Genomic DNA, 26,032 nt, shown 5'->3' with positions numbered 1-26,032 from the left:
GTTGATCTGTATATATTGCATTCTGTATATGTGTATAATGGTAAAAACAGTATTTAAAAAGTAAAAAAAAGTACTTTTTTTTCATTTCATAATTCAATTGACGTTTTATCACTTTTTAGGCGAAGAAGCATAATTATTGTTTTTGTAACTTAATATGGCATATACTTCATTAGAATATTTTTTAAAGGGATATCAATTTATTTTTCACAAAAAATGATGTTAAAATAACGATTAATACTGGAAACAAATTAATTACTTTATAAGATGTATTCATATTTTTAACAGTGCCAGTACTTTTTATTAGAATATTAGTTAGAATCTAAGAATGTATGGCATCTTTGATGAGTTTTTAGACGAATTTGTGATCACATGATTTAATGACAGTAAAAAGGTATTTTTTTATATCGGAATGCATTCATATATGGTGAACTATGACGGCCCGAAAATGTTTACTGAAGTTAAGGTTAAGTCCTGGGATTGGTTGACTATTTAAGCTATTAAACCAATCTTTATTATTTTTAATCAATTCTTCAATTATTTTTGCATGAAGCATATTTTAAATCAATGTCTTGAAATTCCCATTGCAATACTCTAGTTACTACTAACTACATTACAAACCTATACTACATTTGTATTGATAAAAGGAGCCAGCAAAAAAGGTTTTAATATAATGTTCTATATATTATCTATAAATTTCATATTACTAACTAAATTTTATTTTAAAAATATATTTTTTCTCTTTGTATTTAATCAAAATTAGTGAATAAACAAAAAAAGTGAAACCTAAATTAATTTTTTATAAATTTTCTTATTTCACAGATATTTTCTAGTTAAAACTGAAACAACAAGGGCGTAGTAGCATATTTTTTTGCAAATGGTAGCATTATCTTGCCCAATCTTTCTTCATATTGAAATCGGTTCACTTTACCCAGACCATTATATTCAATCATGCTTCTCAGTATATATGCTTTGATAACTACTCTGCTTACTGATTCTGCCATCAATCCAAAAAACGGTATACTTTTTTTTTTTAAGGAAAAGAGGATGAGCTCTATTCCAGTCTATTTCGATTTTTTTATCTTTATGTTTCTCTGATAGAAACGGTTTTTTAACAGCAACTTTTCCATAAATACCGTTATTAATTAAGTCTGTACATCAAAAGCGTTACTCAACGCACGTGACCACAGAAACTGCGAACCCAGAATTTTATGTTCATTTTTATGTCAGATTTTGTCTAAAAACAGCGTTTTCATGATTCGAATTCTGTTAATTGATTGCCCATTTTCAAAGTCAATTCTCATAGGAACATGGGTATTTTCATAATTTATCCGTCTCATCAAATTACAATAGTAAATTGTCGATTGTCATTTTTATGATAACTTTTACTTTAAAAGTTATCATAAGTTTTCAATATAGTTTTCCCATATTTTAAAACTTTTTGTTATGTTTGTTTTAATTAAACAACTTGGTGAAATGTTTAAACTAAACTACTGCACTATAAAAATTTTATTTTTATGCATCTCATAAACCAAGCCGTGGTATTATTTAGAAAAAATGCATATAATCTTTAAAGACAAAGTGTTTTACACAAAGTCATCTTTAAGTAAAAGTAGCCAAATTAATAAACTTGCAAAACATAAACTTGGTGTTAAAACAGTTACTCTTTGTAAATATATTTCCAAATAACATTTTAATAAACCAGTACGTACAGTTCAACGTGCACAGCAATAAACTTTTATTATTAACCTATAAGCCAATTTGAATTCATTATGAAAATATCAGTCGTCTAGAATTAATTTATTATCGATTAAACTGTGCAAATTTAATCGGCGCGCCTGCTAGTATACTATACTTTCATATATCAAATAATATTAAGTAACACCCTAGTTTTTTCTTTAATGATATATATTTTTTTTAATTTATAAATTAATATCGATAAGTTAGATAACATATATGCATGCATAATGCAAAAATGAGAATAACCGGTTTAAAACACAATTACTTTATATTTTCTATACGAACCTATTTCGTTGGGTATAAATCGATTTAAGCCAATAAAGCTTCTTAGATTTCGTAATTCAGCACAAGGACGTAACATTTAAAAATTATTATTTGGTTGTCAACAATTAAAAATCTGCTCATAAACTTGTTAATTCAATCCATATTAGATTGGTCATCAAATTAGATTCAAATTAAATTAGATTAGAGATTTCCGGTTTGCAACGTTTTATACAGATTGCTTATTACATCAAAGTCATACAGAGTGTTTTTGGTTAAGTAGGCTATTGCTAACTTTTTGTGGTTAGCAGTAGCATGCTAAGTCTTTCCTAGCGACGAAATTAGTTACAAATTAGTAACGGTTTTGAAAAATTAAGGAGAATCTATATCGATAGCGTTCCAAACAAAGTGCAAAAATGAGTTTTTTTATTTATGTGCTCAACGATTTTTTAACTAATAAAGTTTATAGGTTATCAAGCGAATATTTTAATTCTTACTTTGAATATTTGAATTTAAGAGATCCTTTGGAATAAATCAACGCAGCTCTATTGTTACAGCCAAGGCTTATGCAATTGTTGATGCCCTACTATATCCAGGCAGTATCAATTGTTATGTCACAGTTTCAATGTTCTGTTTAAAGGCCTTAAATAACAAAATCAAAAATATATATACATAAGTCCAATTATTTTTTAAATTTTATAAAAAGTTTGAAGTCTCACAAAATATAACATCTGAGTACTCATCTAGCTGAAAAAACATTCCAGAATTCAAGGAAATGAAATTGCAGACCACATCTTGCTAATAAGAAAGACGTTTATGGATTACAATTCTATGACATATTTCCTTGCCTTAAGGAAAGCAATAAACAACAATTTAGTGAATATAAACCCAATAACTGTAATTTTTATACAAAGACCAATAAGCAACTTACCCTTAAGTCATCAATAAAAAATAACAACTTTCAAGTAACTATGCTGCTTTGAGTAGACTTATCTGTGGTCATAGCAATGTAAGATAACTATTACACAAGATAATCGGAAATCCATATTATAAAACATGCAATAATACAACTACTATTGACGATCTTAACCATTGGCTCTTTGGATGTCAGTCAAATCAACGGGCATCCATGTTGATGAACCAACATTAAATCTGCTACTAACAAATGCATATAATTTAGTAAATATATCACAGAAAGACAATATATGGTTAACCATATATTAGCTAAATTTGTAATTTGCACCAATGTCGGAACGAATGGTTTAATTCATTCCTCCTATATGTTTTACATTATGTGTGCATATAAGTCACCTTGACGAACCCCTTGACCCTTCGGCGTGAAGTGTGTCCAGATCTAAATCCTCTTAAGTAGAGTAGATAACATTTAAATAGATTAGATAGATTAGGTTAAGGTAGTAGCTGAATGCACTATGTGCAAAGCAGAGGAAAAAGTTCCTTTAGAGCGGGACGTGTATATTTCAGTACAAATAGATATTATTTAATAAATCGTCTTATTTAGAAGATCATTTATTTTTAATGTTCTAAGCTTTAAAAAAAGTTATAACTATTTAATTGTTATTAAATTTAATTATTAACAATTTCTTTGCATTTCCGGCCAATTTTTGGCAAGAGGACTGTAAAATATATTACGTAGAGAGCACTTCTGCTGATATCTAATCCAGTAAATAGGATATGTATAAAAAAATCTCAATTGACAAATGCCACTAACACAGATGAAACGAGACCAATCTGTCTTGTGATAGCTGTGCTACCAGTCTACTGATTTAATTTACCTTGAAGATGCAATAATAATTAAGTTAATAATAAAGGTTCAGTTACTAATATTAAGACTTATACCATCATATATATGTAATAATAAAACGTAGCACTAGATTTATATTTTCAGTTTATATAAGGTTTTAAGTTTACTTGCATTGCCTGCTTAGACAAATATAGTTCATCAATAAATCTTTTCATAAATGTAGGCAATCTATTACTATTGAGTCAGAATTCTTAAAATTAAATGTTGACATATTGATATGAATGAGGTATCGTCATTCGTTTATCAGGCTTAAAAAATTTTTTAATTTATGTTAGAATTTTATAGTTTACATACACTGTGTATTATTTTCCTTGCAAAAAAACTTTTAAATTTAATAAAGAGCAGGTTAGTTTTCAGGATCTTGTGTGATCTTTCCACTCATGTATAATTTGTTGCTTGATGCAGACTGGTTGTCCGTCTTGCAGTCTTCTGACGTTGACTGCGTTTGCAAGGAACTTTACAAAAGACTTGATTCAGCTTTTGCTGCTTCAGCACCTTTAAACAACGAAGACGACGGCGATTTCCAGTATGGTATTCAAAACAAATTATTTCTAATATCTTTAAGAAGGAAAAAGCATATCGTGATTATAGATCCTCTCCAACTGAATTTAATCTTTCCAGATACAACAGGCTTCGTCAGACAGTAAAATATCAAGCCCGTGAGGCCTATAACTTATTTGTGACCCAAGCCGAGGAGAACATTGTCACTGATTCCTCATCGTTTTGGTTTTTTGTTAGAGCTAAGAAAGGTCACTCTTCACTTCCGTCTATCATGTGCGATGCCAATGGTAATTCTTTTCAAGGAACAGAAAATATTGTGCCAGCTTTTGCCAAACTTTTTCAGAATGCCTATAAAGATCCAATCAACCTCGCAGAAACCTATCCTCCTTCTAATTCCTCAGACCTCATTGACATTCTTCCATCAATTACCACTGAGGAAATTATTGCTGCTAGTCGGAGGCTAAAAAACCAGTTGACAGCCGGTCCAGATGGTGTTCCAAGTTTTGTGGCTAAAGACTGCATGTTTGTCCTTTGTCGGCCTTTATGTCATATTTTTAACCTTATTTTAAAAACTGGCAAATTTCCAGGCATCTGGAAATGTGCTAAAGTAATACCAATTCACAAAAAAGACGATATAAACAGAATCGATAACTACCGACCTATCTCCATACTTTGCAATTTTTCCAAAACTTTTGAAACTATTGTTTATAACAGAATTCTTCCCCAAGTTCAATCACTACTCTCTATAGATCAGCACGGTTTTATTCCTTAAAGGTCGTGCATCACTAACCTCTGTAATGTGACTCATTTTATTTCTTTAGCCTTCGATAGAAAAAGTCAGGTTGCTGTGGTGTATACAGATTTCAGTAAGGCTTTTGATCAGATAAATCATAGCATTCTGCTAGAAAAATTGAACAAGGAATTCAGCTTCTCAGAAAGGCTAATTTCGTTGCTTTCGTCATACCTTATTGACCGTCTACAGTTTGTTGAGGTGGAAGGTTGCAGATCTAATACCTTTGTTTCAACTTCTGGAGTCCCACAGGGATCCAATCTCGGCCCACTTCTTTTTATCTTTTATATTAATGATCTTATAGAATTGATTTCCTGCCTTAGACTAGCTTATGCTGATGATCTGAAAATATTCTGGTGTATCAATAGTATCTTGGACTGCTTGTTCTTACAGAGTAACTTGGACCTAATTAGGGGGTGGTGCAGTCGAAATCAGTTATGTCTTAACATCTTGAAATGCTGTGTGATCTCCTTTCACCGAACCAAGGATCCTGTTTTATTTAATTACAATATAGACAATCAAAGCCTCTGTAGAAGTACTTCTATTAAAGATCTAGGGGTTGTATTTGACGATAGGCTCACATTTGTGCCACATATTGAACAGACAGTGACCTCCTCATTGAAACTTCTGGGTTTTGTCATTCGAAATAGCCGACTCGTTTGACTTTAACAACTCAAACTTAATAAAACTATTGTACTTTTCCTTTGTTATATCAAGACTAGAATATGGTTCCTTGGTGTGGTGTCCTTTCTATGAATGCCATGTTGGCTACATCGAGAGTGTTCAGAGAAGGGTTTTAAAGTTTCTTATGTTTCGTGAGGATGGAATATATCCTGTTAGGGACATGATCATGATCTGATGTTAGGTAGATTTAATCTGCAATCTCTGGCCATGAGGAGAACAATTCATTTTGTAACATTCTTATAAAAGTTGGTCAATAATCAAATAAATTCTCCTCCTCTCTTGAACGATATTCTATTTCATGAACCACGATTTGCTTCTAGAGCTAATATCACTACTAGATCGCGCCAGAACTAACATTAGGTTTCAGGATCCCGTATATCAAATGTGCAGAATTTTTAATTCAGTATCATCAACCTGTGACATATTTGTATGCTCCATAAAGGATCTAGTTTTGTCTCTGACAAACCAACAGTTACCATAATTCCTTTTCTCTTCCCTTTTCCCTTGTCCCATGAATCCCTTTCTTTGTTCATTCTAATGTTAATTTACATCTCCTTTAATTTTGATATATACATGACATTACTATAGTAATTTAAGTTTTCCTTATTTTTCTTTCTTTTTGTTATTTAATTTATAGTAATTTAATACTTGTTTACACTTTCAAAACATTAATTGTAGATTTTCCTGTAACTGGGCTTTGCCTGTTGGAAATAAACTGCTAAATAAATAAATAATTTGTTTCCCTGGCTTAGGACTCAGATAAAAATAAAAACAGGTTTCATTCATAAATGACGATTCGAGGATTATTGCAAAACCAACAATAATAATGAAATAAATATCTTTTTTTTTAATTTGCGTTTGGGCAATACATGATATGTATCAACAGATGGAAGGCAACAATGAATTTATCAGAAGATGTTACTCAGCTCGTTTTATTGAATTGTTTTTATTTGCCAACGACGATGTTATGTTTTTCCTTGACCCTGTTATTATTTCATGTAGAGATGTCGGTCCAGATTCTATATTGATGCATAATCATGCTACCCCACATAAAGCAACGAAGAGACAAGAATAATCCTGGCAAACGAAACGTGTTTTAGATTGGCTCGCTTAATCACCCGATTGAATCCAATTGCCTGGCTTATGTTTCAACGAAGACTTTTTAGGACCAGGATCAATCTGCAAACGGAAATCAGCTGTTTTAAGCTCTTTAAAACAGTGCTTCCCCAAGAAGTTAATTTAATCATAATGAATATGGAAGGGCGTGGTAGAGCGACCATAAATGCACGAGAATGCAACATTTTACTATAAAATAAATTTTAGAATTTTTTAAAATGAAACTACTTAGTTTGTGTTGTATATTAAGTACCTTAGCTACTTCTTACTTTAATAAACTTAATAAAATAAATAGAAAATTAAAGTAATTATAATAAATAGAAATATGTACTGTATTTATTAGGTCCCTTGATTTTGAGCACATTTTTCTTGCTGTTGGTCTTGCGAAGCCCTAATTCAAAGCAAAAAAAATTGTAAAACTCTTCAGTTAAATTTCAATATTTTTTATTACAGCTTTTACCAACATTCTTTATCAATGTATTAAAACTAAAGTTTTCAATTCTGTGAAATAAAATATGTGAAAATAATGTGAAAGTATGAGTAATTCAGGAACAATGCATGTTAAAAATATTCTGTTTTACTACCGATGCCGATAAATCTTTTACATATACACCCAGAAGTAATATTGCCCACTAAAATATCGTTGTATTTATAGATTTGTTTAAAATTGTTTATTTTAAGTTTAACACTGATGTACGTGGAACACAGAACGTAAATAGTACACCATATTGCTGTATATTTACAGAACAGCTCTTTATTCCGTTGATAGGTCAATCCCATAGCCTGCGTATGCCTTTATTATTTTAATCTTACGTGATATTACATTTAATTGAAATTTTTATAAAACTATAGATTTTTTTATATGCGGAACTGTTTAAGTCACGTTTTAAAAAATAGATTAGTATATCTAATGGTATCTTCTTTTTAGACATTCACGGCATGGTGTAACAGTCATTTAAGAAAGGCCGGCACCGGTATCGACAACATCGATGAGGATTTTAGGAATGGGTTAAAACTAATGTTACTGCTCGAGGTTATCTCCGGTGAAACACTACCTAGACCAGACAGAGGCAAAATGCGTTTTCACAAGATCGCAAACGTAAATAAGGCACTAGATTTTATTGCCAGCAAAGGAGTCAAGCTGGTGTCGATAGGTGCAGAAGGTGAGTGTTTAGATTCGGATTAAATTAATTTGCGTCCAACAGCGCAAACTTCCAAATTCAAATCTCATCGAATTAAGATATTTGACATTTGGACGGTCACTTAACACCCCTAAGATAAGGATATCCTAAAACTATAAAAGAAAGAAAAAGTGATAAATTGAGAGAAAATTGCAACATTTTAGATTTATTTTTAAATATATAATTTTTATTAATTTTATTGATGCTTTATCTTTTACCGTTTATAATATCCTGGTGTTCAACATGTTAACCCTAAGCTCTAGGTGCCCAAGCTCTAGGTACTCTCTAAATAAAAAAAATCTGGAGGGTTTAACAAAAACCCTTTTCTTATTTTCATTTAATTTTAAATTAAATATGTACAGCATTTCAACTAGATTTGGGACTTACGTGAATAAGTTTGGTAGGCAGTTTCAGCTCAAAGACAATTGTTAAAAAAAAAATTATTTATTCTATTAAATGCACTTAGATTAGATAGTACAAAACATTAATATATCTATTGTGTATACTAATCTATACCATCTTAAGGAAATAGTTTATTTTACTGTGCTGAACACAATTTTTATGAAAAAAAAATGCCGTATCGAGTTTTGTCTAAAAAAATAGGCGAGTAAATACCCAAAACATTTTTATTTCATTTAAGCATTTAAGATCCATAATTTTGAGATCCATATTTGTATTTGAATTTAAATTAACATTCGATACCTAATTCCTATGTAGGTTTTAAAGGCGTCTGTGACCGTGTGTGTGCATATTGATGTCCAGAGTTCCAGATTTAATAGTTTCCTATTAATAATCATACTGTAATGCCCAAATTATTTAAAAAATATAATTTAATATAAAATAATACTTGGCTGAAAACATTTTAATAAAATACAACTTTTATATTTATATACTGTTGTTCCATAATAGTGAAAAAAATGCATTATTTAAATATCTGATTGGAAAAATATAATAACTTAAACTTTTAAATAAATTTTTTAAAAGAAAATAAATCTTAAGTAATATGAATCTAATATGTAAAGTAGCTCTGCTTCACACTATTATATGTTTCAGTCAGTAGGATAATTTTTTTTTCTTCAATCTTGACTCTATAGGATAGATGTCATCCCTTCAAACTTTTTCTTATAATTCCTAAACTTATATAAACATATAACAACCCAAATATTGGTATAATATAGATCTGTATATATGATGTATGATATTGATTTGTCTATCTGTATGATACCTACATATTAATCTTTGGATTGTTATATGTTCTCCAAAAATAGACCCTTAATGGACATCTCATGCTTTATGGTGTCAAGTAAAAATTTAAAAGGCTTGGAGTTTGATTTGGTCCGATTCCTGTTTTATTTTTTGTTTTTGCCTGATACGACCTGAATTACTTTTAGCGGTCATTTTTCCAGTCAAGGGAAACAATTGATTTATTAATAACCAAACCATTCAAGGTACAATAGTCAAGAAAACAATGAAAAAAAATTACCACGGCCCATTGCTTAGAACATTGAAAGGCTAGAATTAGCATTGCGGTGGAACTATGGGCCGTTTGTTTACTTACAACATCTCTGATTCAATGATGCCAAATGCTTATGTAGAAATGGCAAAAAAAACACACTTTATTATATCATAAAAATTTCTCACTTATTTTGATAACGTCCCTATATTAGAGAAAAAGTCAATAACATCGCAAATATTTACATGATAAATATTTATTAATATTAGATTATGCTTTAAATTATAAACAATATTACCGTTTATGAACTCTATGCGTTTTTTCAACGTACTTCATTAGAGTAAAGATATTTATGTAATAAAAAGAATTTTACGGAAATTAGATATTTTATAATTATTATAGATTTCTTATTAAGTTTTTATTATTCTACGTTCATGGCGACGGTTGTCCCTTGATATGATGTTATGACAATATAACTTTTGAAAAGGTCGGAATAAATCGCCTATTTCCTATGGTACGGCACAAGTTTTTACTATCGTAACAGTTCACAAAAACACTGAATGTAAACACAAAACCATTTGACAAGATGACATTTCGCAAGATGACATCAGCTTTTGCTTGCGGTGTTGCCATTTTAATTTTTTTAGAAGTGGTTTTAGGAATGAGAATGTTAATAATTTTTTTTTTGCTTTGAAGATTTTATTTTTGTGCTAACATATATCTATTTCCAAAATCTAGCATCAATAAGTTACATTAATATGATTACATGTGTTGATATATAGCTCAAAAGGTCATATCTTGAAAATGCGTGTAAACTTGACAATCTTTATCGATAAATATGTTTGCAAAACAAAACACCCCCCTTGCCCGAGTGCACATATTGAATTCAAACAAAGTTGTTGTTTACTAAGTCTAGCCTTTCAATTTTCTAAGACCTAATTATTAAAGGAGAAGGTTAATTACAATACAGTCTTTACATAAATAAATAAATACATACATGTGTACTTGACATAAAGAGCATTGATATGCATTGATAGGATGGAACAACTTAATATTTCAAATATTTTATAAACCCATGCAAATGGGTATATATACCTAGTTTTTAATATTTTTAATAAGTTGCCACATTGGGCATAACATTGTATGTTGCCGTTAAAATGCGTATACACTTGTTTTTTTTTATTTTAATTTTGTTTTAATATTTATCCTATATACACAGAGATCGTAGACGGAAACCTCAAAATGACACTTGGAATGATCTGGACCATCATTCTGAGATTCGCTATCCAAGACATTTCGGTAGAAGAAATGACTGCTAAGGAGGGTCTTCTACTTTGGTGTCAAAGAAAAACGGCACCGTACAAAAATGTCAACGTACAAAACTTCCACTTGTCATTTAAGGTAAGAAACCTTACAATTAGTCTCTTATGATAAATCAAACTAATGCTTGTATAAATTTAGGATGGTTTGGCCTTCTGCGCTTTGATTCATAGGCATCGTCCAGACCTGATCGATTACAACAAATTAAGTAAAGACAACCCATTAGAGAACCTAAACACTGCCTTTGACGTAGCTGAGAAGTACTTGGACATTCCAAGGATGTTAGATCCTGACGGTAAGAAGTTATTAATTGATTACTAAAATCACACTTTATATGATTTTATTTTCCCCTTGAAGATATTTTTTTTTTAATGTTTTAACTCTCAACATTCAACAAGCTACCAGGTTATTGTTCAGAAATAATATTTTCTTGCGTGTTTGCGAAATAAGTCTATTTAAAAAATCCCAGTAAAGTAACACGGCTCATTAAGAATGTATTATTGTTTCAGTCTACCACAACAGAATTCTTTTTTAATGACACAGTGCTTTGATTGCTACACAATAAACAATCACATTCTGCAATTTAAAATCGGAATTTTTTTAAACATTCTTTTTAGATGACTTGTTATTGGTGAACTTTAAATTCCTTTTTTTAATACCTGATAAATTACTGCTTAAACAATGTTCATTTTTCTATATTAAAAAACATTAATTGATATTTGTAATATATCTTGTACAAAAAAAACCATGTTATGCTTCCAACACAAGTTTGGTTTGCTTTAAAAACAGCTTTCAACGCTTGCAATTTCCGATTGCTTGATTTTCGAGACGCTTTTTTTTTGTAAATTTTTACATAACTTGGGTGAAATTTTTTGCAGATTTAATAAACACTCCAAAGCCGGACGAACGCGCCATTATGACCTATGTGTCATGTTACTATCACGCGTTTCAAGGCGCCCAACAGGTAGATTTTTGTAACGGAACACGTGACAGCTTCTGTTTTTGGTTTTATTTTTTGATGTTTTTATTTTTTTCTTTATACTAAAAGTATGAAATAAGTTGATGATTTTATGCCAGCTCTATAAATCCCTGCGTTTTCTACTAATTTATTTTTAAATTGAAATCCCTAGTAATTAAAACGAAATCACCATGTTCGTGAAAATGTTTTTATTGATCTTATCATATATACTGTCCCAAATTTAACCAAGAAAATATAACAAAAATAATTAATTTTTATCTATGTACTTAAAATATTAAATTTTCTGTAGCTATATGTAGATAGATAATCCCCTGGGAACCGGATCGAACGATTGTGTAAAAACTATAATTAGATAATGTGCTAAGTAGGGTCGGAGACATGTATGTGCATGTACATGCTTAAAATTGATATTAATATTTCAATATAACAGCTAAACTAAATTGTACATCTAAATTAACAATAGTTGATGATAATGATATTATTCCAATTAAATTATGAAATAATATAAAATATGTGAATAAGATAGGCAGAAAGGAAAAAAACAGTATTTTCTTATTAATGTTGCTAAGATAATTATTATTTAATATCATTGAGATTAATACAAAAAATATCCAAATAGAGGAATTTAAGCTGAATTGACAGTCTGATCTCATTGTCGTAGCATGAAAAAAGAAAATGAAATTTAAAGAAAAGATATTTTGCCAATAAGCCTATAATGTGACTTAAAAACCCTACAGTCAGTATTACTTAAACATATTTTAAAATTTAATTGTTTATCAAGCGTGACTACTACATCATTAATTTGAGCTTATACTATAAGCGAGTTTTTACCTGATAACTTAAAATAAGTTGACATTTATAATAAATGTTCTATTTTAAATACGCCTTGAAAACATTTTGGGCGTAATTCCTCGATCACGTTAACGCAGATTGCGACATTTTTGCTAATACACAATTATAGTTTTACTACAATTGCTTGATTAATTTCGCGGATGACTACCCTTGGTAAAAGCGTAGATTTGAAAAAATAGAAGAACTTGATTTAGATACGTAAGCAAATAAATGATTTTTAACACATTTAAGTACCGCATATCCTTTTAACTAATATATAAATGGAAAAATATTTCACGTGGATAACTTTGGGACATTTTTTTCCTTGTTTGACCCTGTTTTAATGATATTAAACCCCCATATATCTTATTTTTTTACTTGTCAGATAGTACAGTTAATTGGAGTAGGTACGCAAATATTTAAAACGTACTTTTTTTAAAACCGCAATTTGCTTATGACCCTGAAATGTGATATTTCATAGCGCCGTGAAGGCGCACTATTTCATTGGAACAATATACTGTAATATTTCTAAGAATCTGACTTTATTATAAGAAATGTAATTGTACTATGAAAACTACTGCGAGAATTACATTTGATACTATTTTACTTTATTTATTAAAAATAGAAACTTTACCTTGAACGTTATACAATAGATAGACAAATAGAAGTGCAATATAATATATTTAAAAATCTGAGATTTTTTTATCTGGTAATTGTTAAAAATTATATAAAAACTGAAGATAGATGAATCCGTTATACCAGCTCATTATCTTATATATGCTTAATCATTTTAAGAAAAAATTTCTAATCTTTTTGCAATTAATCAAATTTTATAGTTTTTTTTATAGTTTTGCAGGAGTATCGCTGTTTTGAATCATATTATGAAAATGATAGATGAGCTAACACTGTAGACATATATTTTATGAAAGAAATCCCATTCATAAACTTGTTCACCAAAAATACATAATTGAACTAGTAGCCAAGTTCAGTTAGATACAGAATCAGTGACAATCCGAAGGCTAATTGCTCCATATCAAAGAATAATGGGAAATGAAGTAATGAAAGGAACATTGTATATCTTTTACGAAAATTGAATGAAGACGATTTTGACAGGCGTTTGAAATTTTGCGAGATTAGAACTTTATTTAGGTTTTAACATCTTGGAAAATTAAGACATTTGGGTTGAAATTTATGTCTAATCGATTTTTTAAATGAACAATATTCGAAATATTTGCCATATCTCGTTTTAATTGATCAAGCTTGAAAATTTCAATTACACATAATTTTACCACGTAAATTTTTCTTGAAGTTTATATAATGCATTCATGATGAAAGGAACAAATTCATTTAAAATTCAGGTATTTCTTCTTTTTTATTTTTCGGACACGTCGATTTTATTGCAATAAAAATTTTCTATGCAGGGTATCTCAAGTAGAAAATATAGCGTCAACATTGATTTTGTTAAATGCAACACCCTGTACATCATGACACTTTACAATTCTACTATATATTCGGAATACTTTTTGTATAGCATACCATATGCCTAAAGTTAGCGGTTTGTCAAATTTGACGTTATAAGCTATCCAGACATACGACATTAAAAAATACAAATTTATACAATATTTATTGCAACTGATGTTCAATTTGTTGTCCATTTACTTCAATGCATTTTTGAAGTCAATAAATAACTTCCAATTGCACATTCGATCACTTGAGGATCGATTAGTTTAATTTGTTGTCGAGTTCTTTGCTTTAAATTATCAACATTATTTGGTCTGTTGACATAAACTTTGGACTTCAAATAGTATCACAAGAAAAGATCTAATGGGGTTATATTCGGTGACCTTGGTGGCCACTCAATCGGTCCTCTTCATCTAATCCATCTGTTAGGAAAAATTGCATCAAGAAATTGTCATTGAAAGTGAGGAGGTGCTCCGTCCTGCTGAAACCATATCTCATTACTAGGTATGTCAGCCTCTTGTGGATCAGGGAATAAAACAATTAATGCAGGGACAAGTTTAAACTGTAGAAAGTCCAAGTAGCGCTCTCCTTTTAGAGTTTCTTCGAAATAAAAAGGTCCAAGGATTCGATTTTTCACAATACCTGCCCACACATTAATTTTTTGAGGGCGCTGTGTATTGTATTATTGGGTCCAATGAGGATTTTCGGTTGCCCACTGTCTGCAAATTTGCAGTGAACATTTCCAGTTAACGTAAAGGTGGCCTCATCAGAAAAAATAACATTTTGAATGAAATATCCGTTGTCATTTTTAGCCTCAGGAATCTGCCCACAAAAATGCACTCGGCGGTCAACATCCTCTTTTAACAATTCATGTATCAGTTGTACTATATAAGGATGATATAAAGATCGTGTTTTCGTTGGTTACTTATAGGAAACCGCATAGAGGTCAAATTTTGCAACGTCGCGCGTGTACGAGTGCCTGCCACAGAGCACCGCCCCGGCCAGCCCGAGGACGGGATTAGTAAACATCTGACTTTCGTGGGAGCTGCGTCGTTTGGCGACAAAATGTCCCAAAATATTACGCGAAAATGCAAACAAACTTAACAACATATCATTTTTTAAATAAAAGGCTCAAATAAACCGCCTTCTTTCGCTAAACAAAAACTTAACCTATCGTAAAAGTTATTTCGCACCTCAAAAAGAGTTTCAGGTAAAATGAAATTGGCACCTTCGACAATTTTATTTCGCAACTCCTCTAAATTTGTTGGCGTACTAAATTCATGCTTGTAAATGGTCTCCTTAAGGTAACCCCACAGATAAAAGTCATTTGGAGACAAATCTGGAGATCTAGGAGGCCATTTAATATCGCCAGTCCCACTGTCGCCCAAAATACCTGCCCAAACATTCAATTTCTGAGGATACTGGGTACGAAACTGAAAACTTCTGTGCTTGTTTTCCTGAGACCAATAACGAACAATGGAAGGATTGTGTTTGCCATGTAATGGAAAAGAAGATTAATCAGAAAACAAAATATTCTTTTAAAAATATTCGTTTTCATTTGTCTTTTCCATCATGGTTTCAAAAAATTCCACTCTTTGCCACTGGTCTTCATGAAATATCTCCTGAGTTTTTGAATACTTGAAACATTTGTACCCATATTTTTTCCAGATACGAGCAACAGTTTTATTGCTCATTCCTAGTTCCTCTCCAACACTTCTAGTGGACCGTGTCGAATCAAGTTCTAGGGTATTGCAAACCATTTCTTCCCGCCGTTCTATATCCTGGACCACTTCAACAGGTGGTTCTTGACGTTTTGTGTGGCATTTTTTACAATCTTGAAGACAAAAAGATGTCTCAAAATTTGTAACCACATTTAAAACCGTTTTTGCACAAGGAATCGGTCTATTCTCAAATGCCGAATTGCCTCCATAAAACCATTTAATTAGTTAAACTCTTTCGGAAGGGGTATAAACAGCCATAGTGAAAAAAACACGAAAATAACGCTCAAAAATTATTAATGCAACGTACAGTAATACTGCAAAGTGAGGTCTGCTGACTCCCGATTCAAAAAATAAAAACGAAAAATTCCGCCGCCTGCAAGCCGCAACCAAGCGGTGTTGCCATTATTTTGGGTAATACGTAGCTCACGATAACACGATCTGTATATCTACAGGTACATATATATTTACAAGTATTTTTGCCACTACAATACTGATAAATTCCAATTCCTGGAATTTATTAATCGCAACATGGGGATTATTTTCCGTTTCTAATATAACATTTAGATACTTTTGGAGGTTTTCCTTTAGATACATTTTTTACCTGGCCCTGATCCCTAAATTTTTATTCAATTTTGCTAAGGGTGGATCTAGTAATAGGAGGATCATCATGAGTTGCATTAAATAGATTACAGATTCTTAATGTGTACGCACCCGGTCTTTTCAGATAAATTAACTAATATGACAATTATACTCACAAATGCGTGACAAACCGTTATCAAGTAGATTCAAAAATTGGAAACTGTTTGAAAATAATATGGTGTACTTTCTAAGAAATCATATAAAAAATTAATGCTGGCGTCCTAGTTTCTACTTGAGACACCCTGTAACCAAAATTTTCATTGCAAAGGAGGCATTGAATCAAATGGATAACAAATTTTACGTTAAATAGATTAAATTTTTATGTTTAATTTTATATGTTTGGTTAGTATGTTACATCATATTTGACAAACCATTGACTTTAGGCATATGATTTGCTATACAAAAAGTATTTAGAATATATCATAGAATTGTAAAACGTCATAATATATAAAGTGTTCTACTGAAAAAAAAAATTAATGAAATTACCATACTTTAAAGATACCATACTTTCTACTTGATGCACCACATATAGAAACTTTTTAATTCAAAAAATTTTTAATTCTTTCTTGGTAAATGCGCTGTATTATTAAATTTAGATTTATGAATCAAACATAAAGTTACAATTCCTATGCATATACTGTATCAAATGAGGGTACGAAAAATATAATTTGCGACAATTATTGCTATCTGACAAGTAAAAAAAAAAATAACAGTAGCTTAAAAAAATACTGTTAAACGATTTAACCATGCAATTTATCTAGGAAATGTGCCTCGTTAAGTGTTATCGCATGTTGTGCCATGTTCATAATAATATGTTGTTTGCACGCAGACTTACAGAACACTGCCATGCCCGATGAGCGAGCGGTCATGACTTATGTGTCATCCTACTACCACTGCTTTTCTGGCGCTCAAAAGGTGAAAAGTTAAGTTTTATAAAAGCTCTAAAACTGCATAGACATGTAATATTTTGTTACTTGAAACTTTATTGCATATATTTTCTTATCTGTCAAGTATATAAAAATGAAGTCGACTTTTTTTTACATTATTTTACAGATAATTTGATGTTGATTAAAATAGGTACCAAATCTCTATATAAATTCAATAAATAAAAAATGCCACAATTTTTTAATAAAGGATATTTGTTTTTACCAGGGTCAATTGAAGAAATAATTAAATCTTTTTCATTTAAGTTTTCAATAGATCATCATTTTAGATCTAGTAGTGGCCATAAATCACAGAAACTCTATACATATTTAAGAATTATAATTATTCGCGTACTAAATGGTCTAGCTTTTACGATTTTACATTTTCTTTGATGTAAAATGGATTTAATTTTTGGATGCATATCAAAAAATGTTGGATGTAAAACAAAATACATTTTTATCAACAGATTAAATTAAAATCAGTCTTAGAAAATATGTTACAATCCTTACTACAATATAACGCATTAAGAGACGACTTGCTTACACCTAATTGCTTTAAACCTAATTCTTCACAAAATTTCCGAATATATGCATATATTATATATCCATTAACTAATTAAATCCATGACTTGATATACTGAGGTAAACAATCTAGCTTTTAGCCTTATTATAGAAAAATTAATTATAATATTATTATAGTTAAACATGTGTTTTGAAATGGAAGTTGGTATGATTATGGCCATCACCGCTACCTGTTATGTTTGAACTCGTTGGATAATATACCTACATTAACATTTTGGAATTTTTGTTCTGTTCTTCAGTGTTAAAATTAAATTCTCGGAAACACTAAACCTATTTTTTTAACTGGATTGGTAGCCAGGCTTCTTGTTAATTATATTTCTCTACCTGGACTAGTAAAAAAATTAGCAAGTAGAAATTATGAAAGTCAATGGATATCCCGAAATTTTGAACACTTGCCAGAGAGGGCATTTGCATTTTGTTCCACTAATTTTATGGCAGCTGCTTTAGCTTTGGATATATAAACGATTGTTGTGGTTTTAACTGTTTTTACTGTAGTGGCCATAATTATAACAACTTTTGAAAATTTAAAAAATCTTATGCTATATCACTTCAACTAGTTATTAGTTTATAATAATATGTGCTATATTAAGTTAATGCTTTAAACGGAATACCACATACCAATATTTTTTACTTAAAAATATGCATACATGTATCTATTTTAGGCTGGGCATATTTATAGCAACTTGTTTAAACTTAATCATTTTCATCCTTGCCCATCATGCAGTTTAAATTGTCTACTTATTTTTTAATAATGGGTCGTAGTAATACTATTTCATTGGCTGTGAGAAAAATTATCATTCGACATTAGGAAGAAGGAGATAAGCAAATGGTTATTGCAAACAGTTTGGGTCTAAATAAATCAATGGTTTCCTGCATTATCAAAAAATTTACATTGACAGGAGAAGTGGAAGCTAGGAAAAATCCGGGACGTATAAGGCAGACAACAACAAACACTGATACATTATACAGTCAAAAAAAAATCCTTTTTTGTATCATCGGCGCAAATTCAAGCTAACCTGGAAGAAATGAGTTTTGCTATAATAAGTTCAAGAAGTATAAGGAGAAGAGTGGATTTTGGTCTATTTGGCCGAAGACCAGCAGGATAAAACCGCTTCTACTGAAAAAGAATCAAAGTTTAATTTATTTCGAAGCGATGGGCTTTCTTATGTTCGACGTCCTGTAGGGTCAAGGCTGAACAAAAAATTCATTACTACCTACTATAAAACATGGTGGAGGTTCCATAATGGTATGGGGACGTTTTTCAGCTTGTGGTGTGGAACCTCTCCATCGGATGGTAGGTGATATGGACCGGTTTATGTACCGTAAGACAAATGACAAATTGGTCCTATATCTCGATGAAGTAATTAATGCCTTTAAGAAATGTTTTTCAACAAGATAACGACCCAAAATATAAATCCAATTTATCAAGGATAAAGGATAATAAAATCAATGTTTTGCCGTGGCCTTCGCAGTCGCCAGATTTAAATCCCATCGAGAGCCTCTAGGATTATATGGATCGTAAAATAAGGCATAAAACCTACTCCAACCTCAACCAACTTTTCTCAACTTCAAAATGCTTGGGAAAATATAGATATGGCTTATATTCAAAAATTAATTGACTCTTTGCCACGAAGTTGTGCGGAAGTTATTAGCCAGAAGGGTAGTACACCAAGTATTAGTTTTAAATTACTTAGGGTTTATTTTGTTTAAAAAAGACTGGAAAAATTTAAGTTGCTATATTTTTGTCCAGCCAAATATTGGAATAAATTTTTTTTTTCTTTATGAACTTTTTTGTTATTTCATAATAATTTTCTTTTTTTCTTACCATAAATAACAATGTTCCATAAATAATATAATATTACGGTGTTAATCTGATTAAAATGATTGCTGATAAATTATTTAATATGTTTAAAAGTTGCTATATTTATGGGCTCTACTGTATATTTTTGAGTAGAAATCGCCGGTTTTGCTTTCGATAAAGTTAATTTTGTTTGTACTAATAAACTTCCCAATATAATTACCAGAGTATGAGCAGATATGCAAAAGGGTATTGGGTCTTATGTGGCTAATGCATTGAAATAACTGATACCCAATAATTACAGTTACCTACCTTTTCCTGTACCCCACCTTGTTCGTGGGTTTTATGTTTACCGATATATTTAGCATAATAGATAAAAACAATAAAGCAAATAGATAATACATGGCACATAACAACATACACAACACATAAAAATCCTTAGCATTAAATTAATATAATTTTTAAAACGTGTCTATGCAGTTTTGGGCTATTAATATTATTATATTATTATCTTGCTGTGTAGGAATACATTTTATTGTCATTAATGTATATTGTACCCTCCTTAAAAATTGATATTACTAATAGCTATTACCTTATGACTCTATTTTACTTGTAATAAACGACAAACGACATTAATTGATTACAAAATGTCACTTAGTTTAGTTTGTCGCGATTTAAATATTAAGAGAATAAGTTATGCAATTATAATTAATCACTTGTAGCAGGTTTCCATAATCAATAGGTGTACCTCAATCTAAAAATTGTTTTTTTTTTATCTTAGTTCAAGTACTATTGAACGTTACAGCAAGAGAAATGTTATGTTTTCCGAAATTTTCCATTTACTCCTATGATTTTTAACTTTTTATATTATAATAAAAAAGCATCGCCTATAAAATTAAAGAGAATTAATAAAATCTGCTTTATTGTTGAATTGCGGCTCCTGTATTTCTTTATAATGTATCATAATAGACCGCTCGATATTCCATCTAGTAATATTCCATAAACAAAATGCAATAATCAAAATAAAAAAGAATAAATAAACTATAGGGCAAAGAAAAATGTAAAAATATTTTTTTATTATAATTTTCATGTGTGAAATTACGTAGGAAAAAACTTAAATGGGAGAAATTGTGCCAGGAAAGTCAATTAAATCATTTTCTGTAGTCTTAAAATCCGAAAGACGATAAATCTTATAATACTGCCTTTTTTTGCTATTTCTTGATAGTCTCAGACTAAACGGGCTTTCGATAATATATTCTGTTGTGTGTTTAAACATGCCTTTTACCTATCCATCCCAATTATTTTCTTCAATTTGTTTGGTACTAAACTATTGCAGAATATTTATTTTTATATTTAGCTATATTCATTTTTATATCCTTACACATTAAAAAACTAGAAATATACTAGTAAAAGTTACAATGATCACTTTTCAAAATTCTGCTTTTGAACGGTAATTTTGTTAATACACCTAAAATATATCATTAAAGCAGATGGAAATTTACAATTAATTAGCATTAGCATAGCATAATTAACAAAATGCTATTAATTGGAAAGGGGTTTGTAATAGATTTTTGTAGACATAAGCCAAAGTTACCAAAGAGCTGACAAGCTCATGAAAGTTATAACGGTTGGCTTTACATCTCAATTTAAAGAATTTTAATATTGAACTTGTCAAATTATTAATTTGTCAAAAACTAAATTGAACAGATGTTACGTTATTCTATGAGAGTTTAAACAGTGTTTTCAAATTTTAAATGTTACGGATTTCAGAAATTCGCTGTCAAAAGCAAAATTTTAAAATACTAATTTCTCTCTAATATAGGTTTGGACAATTTAAGCCTGATTTTATTTTAAAAGGCTATCCTTTCAGGCGTAATGCACGCTTATCCCCTTTTCCCCCTAAAGTAATTTTCAACACCCCATATTTGTACGTCGTATGTGGCTTCGTAGTCTGGACAACCCTCCGGGTAACATTAAATAAAAATTAAATCCATTGGGGACTTTTAATTACTTTTCAAGTTGGTTTAATTTTTAATTAGATATATAGAGTATTTCATAATGAAACGATCATACTGTGAATAGAATATGATGTTTTTTCATCAACATTTATGCAATTTTTACGATTTGTATAGGAAGGTCTTGAGAGTGCAAACAGTTATTAATAGTGACTTCTTTATTATGTACATATATAGATAATGTAAAATTGCACGCCAAATAAAATTAAAGGTATAGTTCCTTAGTTATGACTTAGGAGGGACGAAAGTAAAAAAATTAAGAAACTTAGCTAAACTCTATTTACGATTGGTGTGTTCTTTCCATACGAAACTCTGTATATTTCGATTGGAAGAATAACGATTGTAAAAACTTCTCTTTAAAAGTTCTTAAATACATGGTACTTCAGAAATGACCACCTCTACAAACAGACCATTTTAAAAAAGATAATTGCCTTTTTTGTGTTTTTTAAACTTAAGTGAAATAAGAAAAGCTTCTCTCCTGCGTGATTTGCTTTAAAAAAATGTTTGCCAAGAATTATTACAATTTTAGTGTATATAGAAAATTTCATGTTAGCCATTCACACAATTCGTCAAAAAAATAATAAAATGTTCGAATTTCTTACCACTTCTTTTTTATAATACCTTTCTTAAACGTTTATATACAGGGTGATTGATGGTTGATGGTACCTTGGACGTTTACGGAGAACGGAAAATATTTTTTTTTGAAAATTTGGCAACATGGGTTTTAGCTGATGATCTAACGATTAAAAATATTTTTAGCGATACAGCGTTGCCGCTTATACCAAAAAGTAGTAGCAACTTTGTTATTTTAAATGGAATACCCTGTATATTTTTTTATTTTCCGATCCGCTATCACTTTATGATTGGTTCTGTATAAGGTGTTCCTATACCTATCTTTAGTGGTTTTCGAGAAATTATTTTCTTTATTTTTTGACCAAAACATAGCTCCAAATCAATTTGTATTACTACGGCACTGTCCTTGAATAATAAATAGATTCATGAAAACTTTATTTGAATAACTATTTCTTTCCATTTTAATGAATTTTTAGGTCACTATTTTTAAAAAACACCCAAGCGTATTTACTATTAATCAACTAAATGTCACTGTCAAACATCAATAGCATAGCATTGTTTCATCATGACCTTTCATGGCCAACTAAAGCAAATATGTCAAACTATTCCGATTTTTACAGAAAATTGCTTTTATTTCCGAAACCGAACTACTTCGATATAGGAACATAATACCTCTTTAGACAGGGATTTTAATTTCCTTTTAGAATATGTTATAATATACAGGGTGTTCCATTTAAAAAAATGCACTTTTTACCATTTTTGTATCTAGCGGTAAAATCACTAATTTTGAGCAACCCTGTATAACGTAGAACAAATTTTCATAGTGAAAAATAATGTACAATACTTCCATAAATTACGTTTATAATTTCAAGGTTCTGCGCGGTCCAGTGCCGTAGTAATACAAATTTATTTGGAGCTATGTTTTGGTCAAAAAATAAAGAAAAGAATTAATTTCTCGAAAACCACTAAAGATAGGTATAAGAATACCTTATACAAAACCAATCATAAAGTGATAGCGGATCGGAAAATAAAAAAATATACAGGGTATTCCATTTAAAATAACAAAGTTGCTACTACTTTTTGGTATAAGCGGCAACGCTGCATCGCTAAAAATATTTTTAATCGTTAGATCATCAGCTAAAACCCATGTTGCCAAATTAAAAAAAAAAAAATTCCGTTCTCCGTAAACGTCTAAGGTACCATCAACCATCAATCACCCTGTATGTTATCCTCTTAAGCTGTTTCCTTCCATTAAAAAAGTCTTATAAATGTGTATTCTACAAGCAAGATAATATGAAAGTTTATAAATATAACAATTTATCTTTTACTTCCAATATTTCAAATTTTATATAGTATAATATGTATAAATTTTGAAATTTAAGTAATACTTCTATTGAATATTATTTCTCATTAAAGCTTTTCTGTTATTTCATAATTCATTTTGTTGATTTTTTTAAATATGCATATTATTTTTCAATAGTTGTATTATTTAAAATAATTTTAAATAAGAGAGGGAGAAACCTAATATGATTAAATATAATACAATTACTGTCGTATATGCATTCTCAAAAATTAACGATGCTTTGCTTTGAGTTCTTTCTTAACTACTTGAAGTTTTTCTGCTCTTTTGGAACCGAAAAATAAGCTCTTACCATATTTTAGGCCGAGACGGCTGCCAACAGGATTTGCAAGGTACTTAAAGTCAACCAAGAAAATGAGAGACTTATGGAAGAATATGAACGGCTGGCAAGTGATGTAAGTAAAATTGTAAAATATGATAGCTTAGGAGGCTATAAATAAATAACAGGTGCTTAGGTAATTATTTAGGTTGAATAAATCTAGTTTTACTTCTTAAGTTTTATTTTCAAATGCCTAATATTATTATATAACTGTACTTGAACTTAAGCCAAGCAGTTTGAAAATGATGAAATCGTCTTTAGATGCCGCTTAGTGCGAGATACATTGTAATTTACTACTATACTTAATAATTAAATTAACTTTATATCGAGGTGTAGAGATATAATACTATAAAACAGTTTTATTAATGTCGAAATGCATTTTACTATTTTTTAATTCGAATATTTCATTAAATTACTATATTTTAAATATTATGAGATAAAATAAGTAGCCCCAGAGATATTAATGTTATCCCATTATAGTTGCTCGAATGGATCAGGCGTACCATGCCTTGGTTAAATTCAAGGCAAACTGACAATTCATTGGCAGGTGTTCAGAAGAAGTTAGAAGAATATCGAACTTATAGGCGTAAACACAAGCCACCTCGTGTTGAACAGAAAGCGAAACTCGAGACCAATTTTAATACTCTTCAAACTAAATTAAGGTTATCCAATAGGCCCGCCTACATGCCCACGGAGGGAAAAATGGTTTCTGTAAGTATCAATGTCCATAAAATATAAACCTAAAAATGTAGTTTTGATAGTGACTTTTGATGACAGTGGTCAAAAACTGCGTTCATAAAAATTATATCAATGAAAAAAATTTATAAATTCAAATATATTTTAGGATATTGCAAACGCATGGAAAGGTCTGGAGGGAGCAGAAAAAGCGTTCGAAGACTGGCTGTTGTCAGAAATGATGAGACTGGAGCGTTTGGAACACTTGGCTGAAAAGTTCAGACGTAAGGCTGACGCACACGAAGAATGGACCAGAGGTAAAGAAGAAATGTTGCAGAGCCAGGACTTCCGTAACTGCAGGCTTAACGAACTGAAAGCGCTTAAGAAAAAACACGAGGCTTTTGAAAGTGATCTTGCCGCACACCAGGATCGCGTCGAACAAATTGCTGCTATTGCTCAAGAGTTAAAGTAAGAGTAAACTATTAGAACTAAAGTAACTTATTAGAACTATTACTGTATGTTTACACTTCTTAAAAGGGGTAAAATGAAAATCCTGCAGTCTCCCTCCACTTATTTATTAAGCATTCAGTTATTTGAAATTCCTTACATGTTTCGAACACAGTCCATCATCAGGGGATAAAATTTGGGATACAGAAAAGTGTAATTGGTTTTAAAGTAGTATATTTTTAAATAAGGTGAAGTTAAAAAAGGTCTTATTTCTCCAGAAAATTCCTAATTTTTATTTTGTGGCAACCGTTTTCGCGATTACAAAACTTATCGCATCATCAGGTCGAGGACTAAATATCAAAAAAGGGGAGGGTTGGAGTAAATTGATTAGGTCCTAATAAGCACGCTCACTTATTATTATAAAAGAACTAAGTTACTTACATTAGTTAAAATTGTCAAATATACTATGGCTAAAAGACGACAAACGTACATTTCCTAAAAAATTATAAAATTTTAAAATACAAGTACACTTTTAAAAGGTTTCTTTAAAAAACATACAACGGACAACACAGTTAAAACTTAATGAAAAAATAAATGAAATAATGATAATTGTCATATCTCTTTAAAAGGAATTAGTGGAGGTAAAACTTATAAAACTAAAATAAAAATTATACAAAGAAAACTTATCTCTACAAAAATCAGTTAAATTCCAGTTGTGTATCAAAAACACCAGGAAGCGGTACTCGAATGTAATCTAAGTTGCAGATTGTTGTTACAATAAATAAAAAACGGGTGGCTCTAGCAGTTAGAAAGATAGGAAAAAAAGGACAAATTTGACACAATT

General features: G+C 30.3%; 1 protein-coding gene across 3 annotated transcripts in view; it reads left to right on the top strand.

Annotated features, from left to right (window-relative positions):
* LOC126735427 (alpha-actinin, sarcomeric) overlaps positions 1-26,032 on the top strand; it is a 94,474-nt gene that overhangs the window by 37,499 nt on the left and 30,943 nt on the right. Inside the window, exons 2-9 of one of the 3 annotated variants that reach the window (XM_050439409.1) lie at positions 7,840-8,074; positions 10,765-10,946; positions 11,007-11,160; positions 11,744-11,839; positions 17,326-17,411; positions 24,050-24,142; positions 24,547-24,777; positions 24,911-25,209. In XM_050439409.1, coding sequence (XP_050295366.1) covers positions 7,840-8,074; positions 10,765-10,946; positions 11,007-11,160; positions 11,744-11,839; positions 17,326-17,411; positions 24,050-24,142; positions 24,547-24,777; positions 24,911-25,209 — 1,376 coding nt within the window. The remainder of the gene's footprint in view (positions 1-7,839; positions 8,075-10,764; positions 10,947-11,006; positions 11,161-11,743; positions 11,840-17,325; positions 17,412-24,049; positions 24,143-24,546; positions 24,778-24,910; positions 25,210-26,032) is intronic. The other 2 variants (XM_050439408.1, XM_050439407.1) reach the window with 2 other exon arrangements.

This window comes from Anthonomus grandis, chromosome 4 (assembly GCF_022605725.1).
Source record: "Anthonomus grandis grandis chromosome 4, icAntGran1.3, whole genome shotgun sequence".
NCBI lineage: Eukaryota > Metazoa > Arthropoda > Insecta > Coleoptera > Curculionidae > Anthonomus > Anthonomus grandis.
The sequence above is the reverse complement of the archived record's forward strand: the minus strand, read 5'-3'. Positions and strand labels throughout refer to the sequence as shown.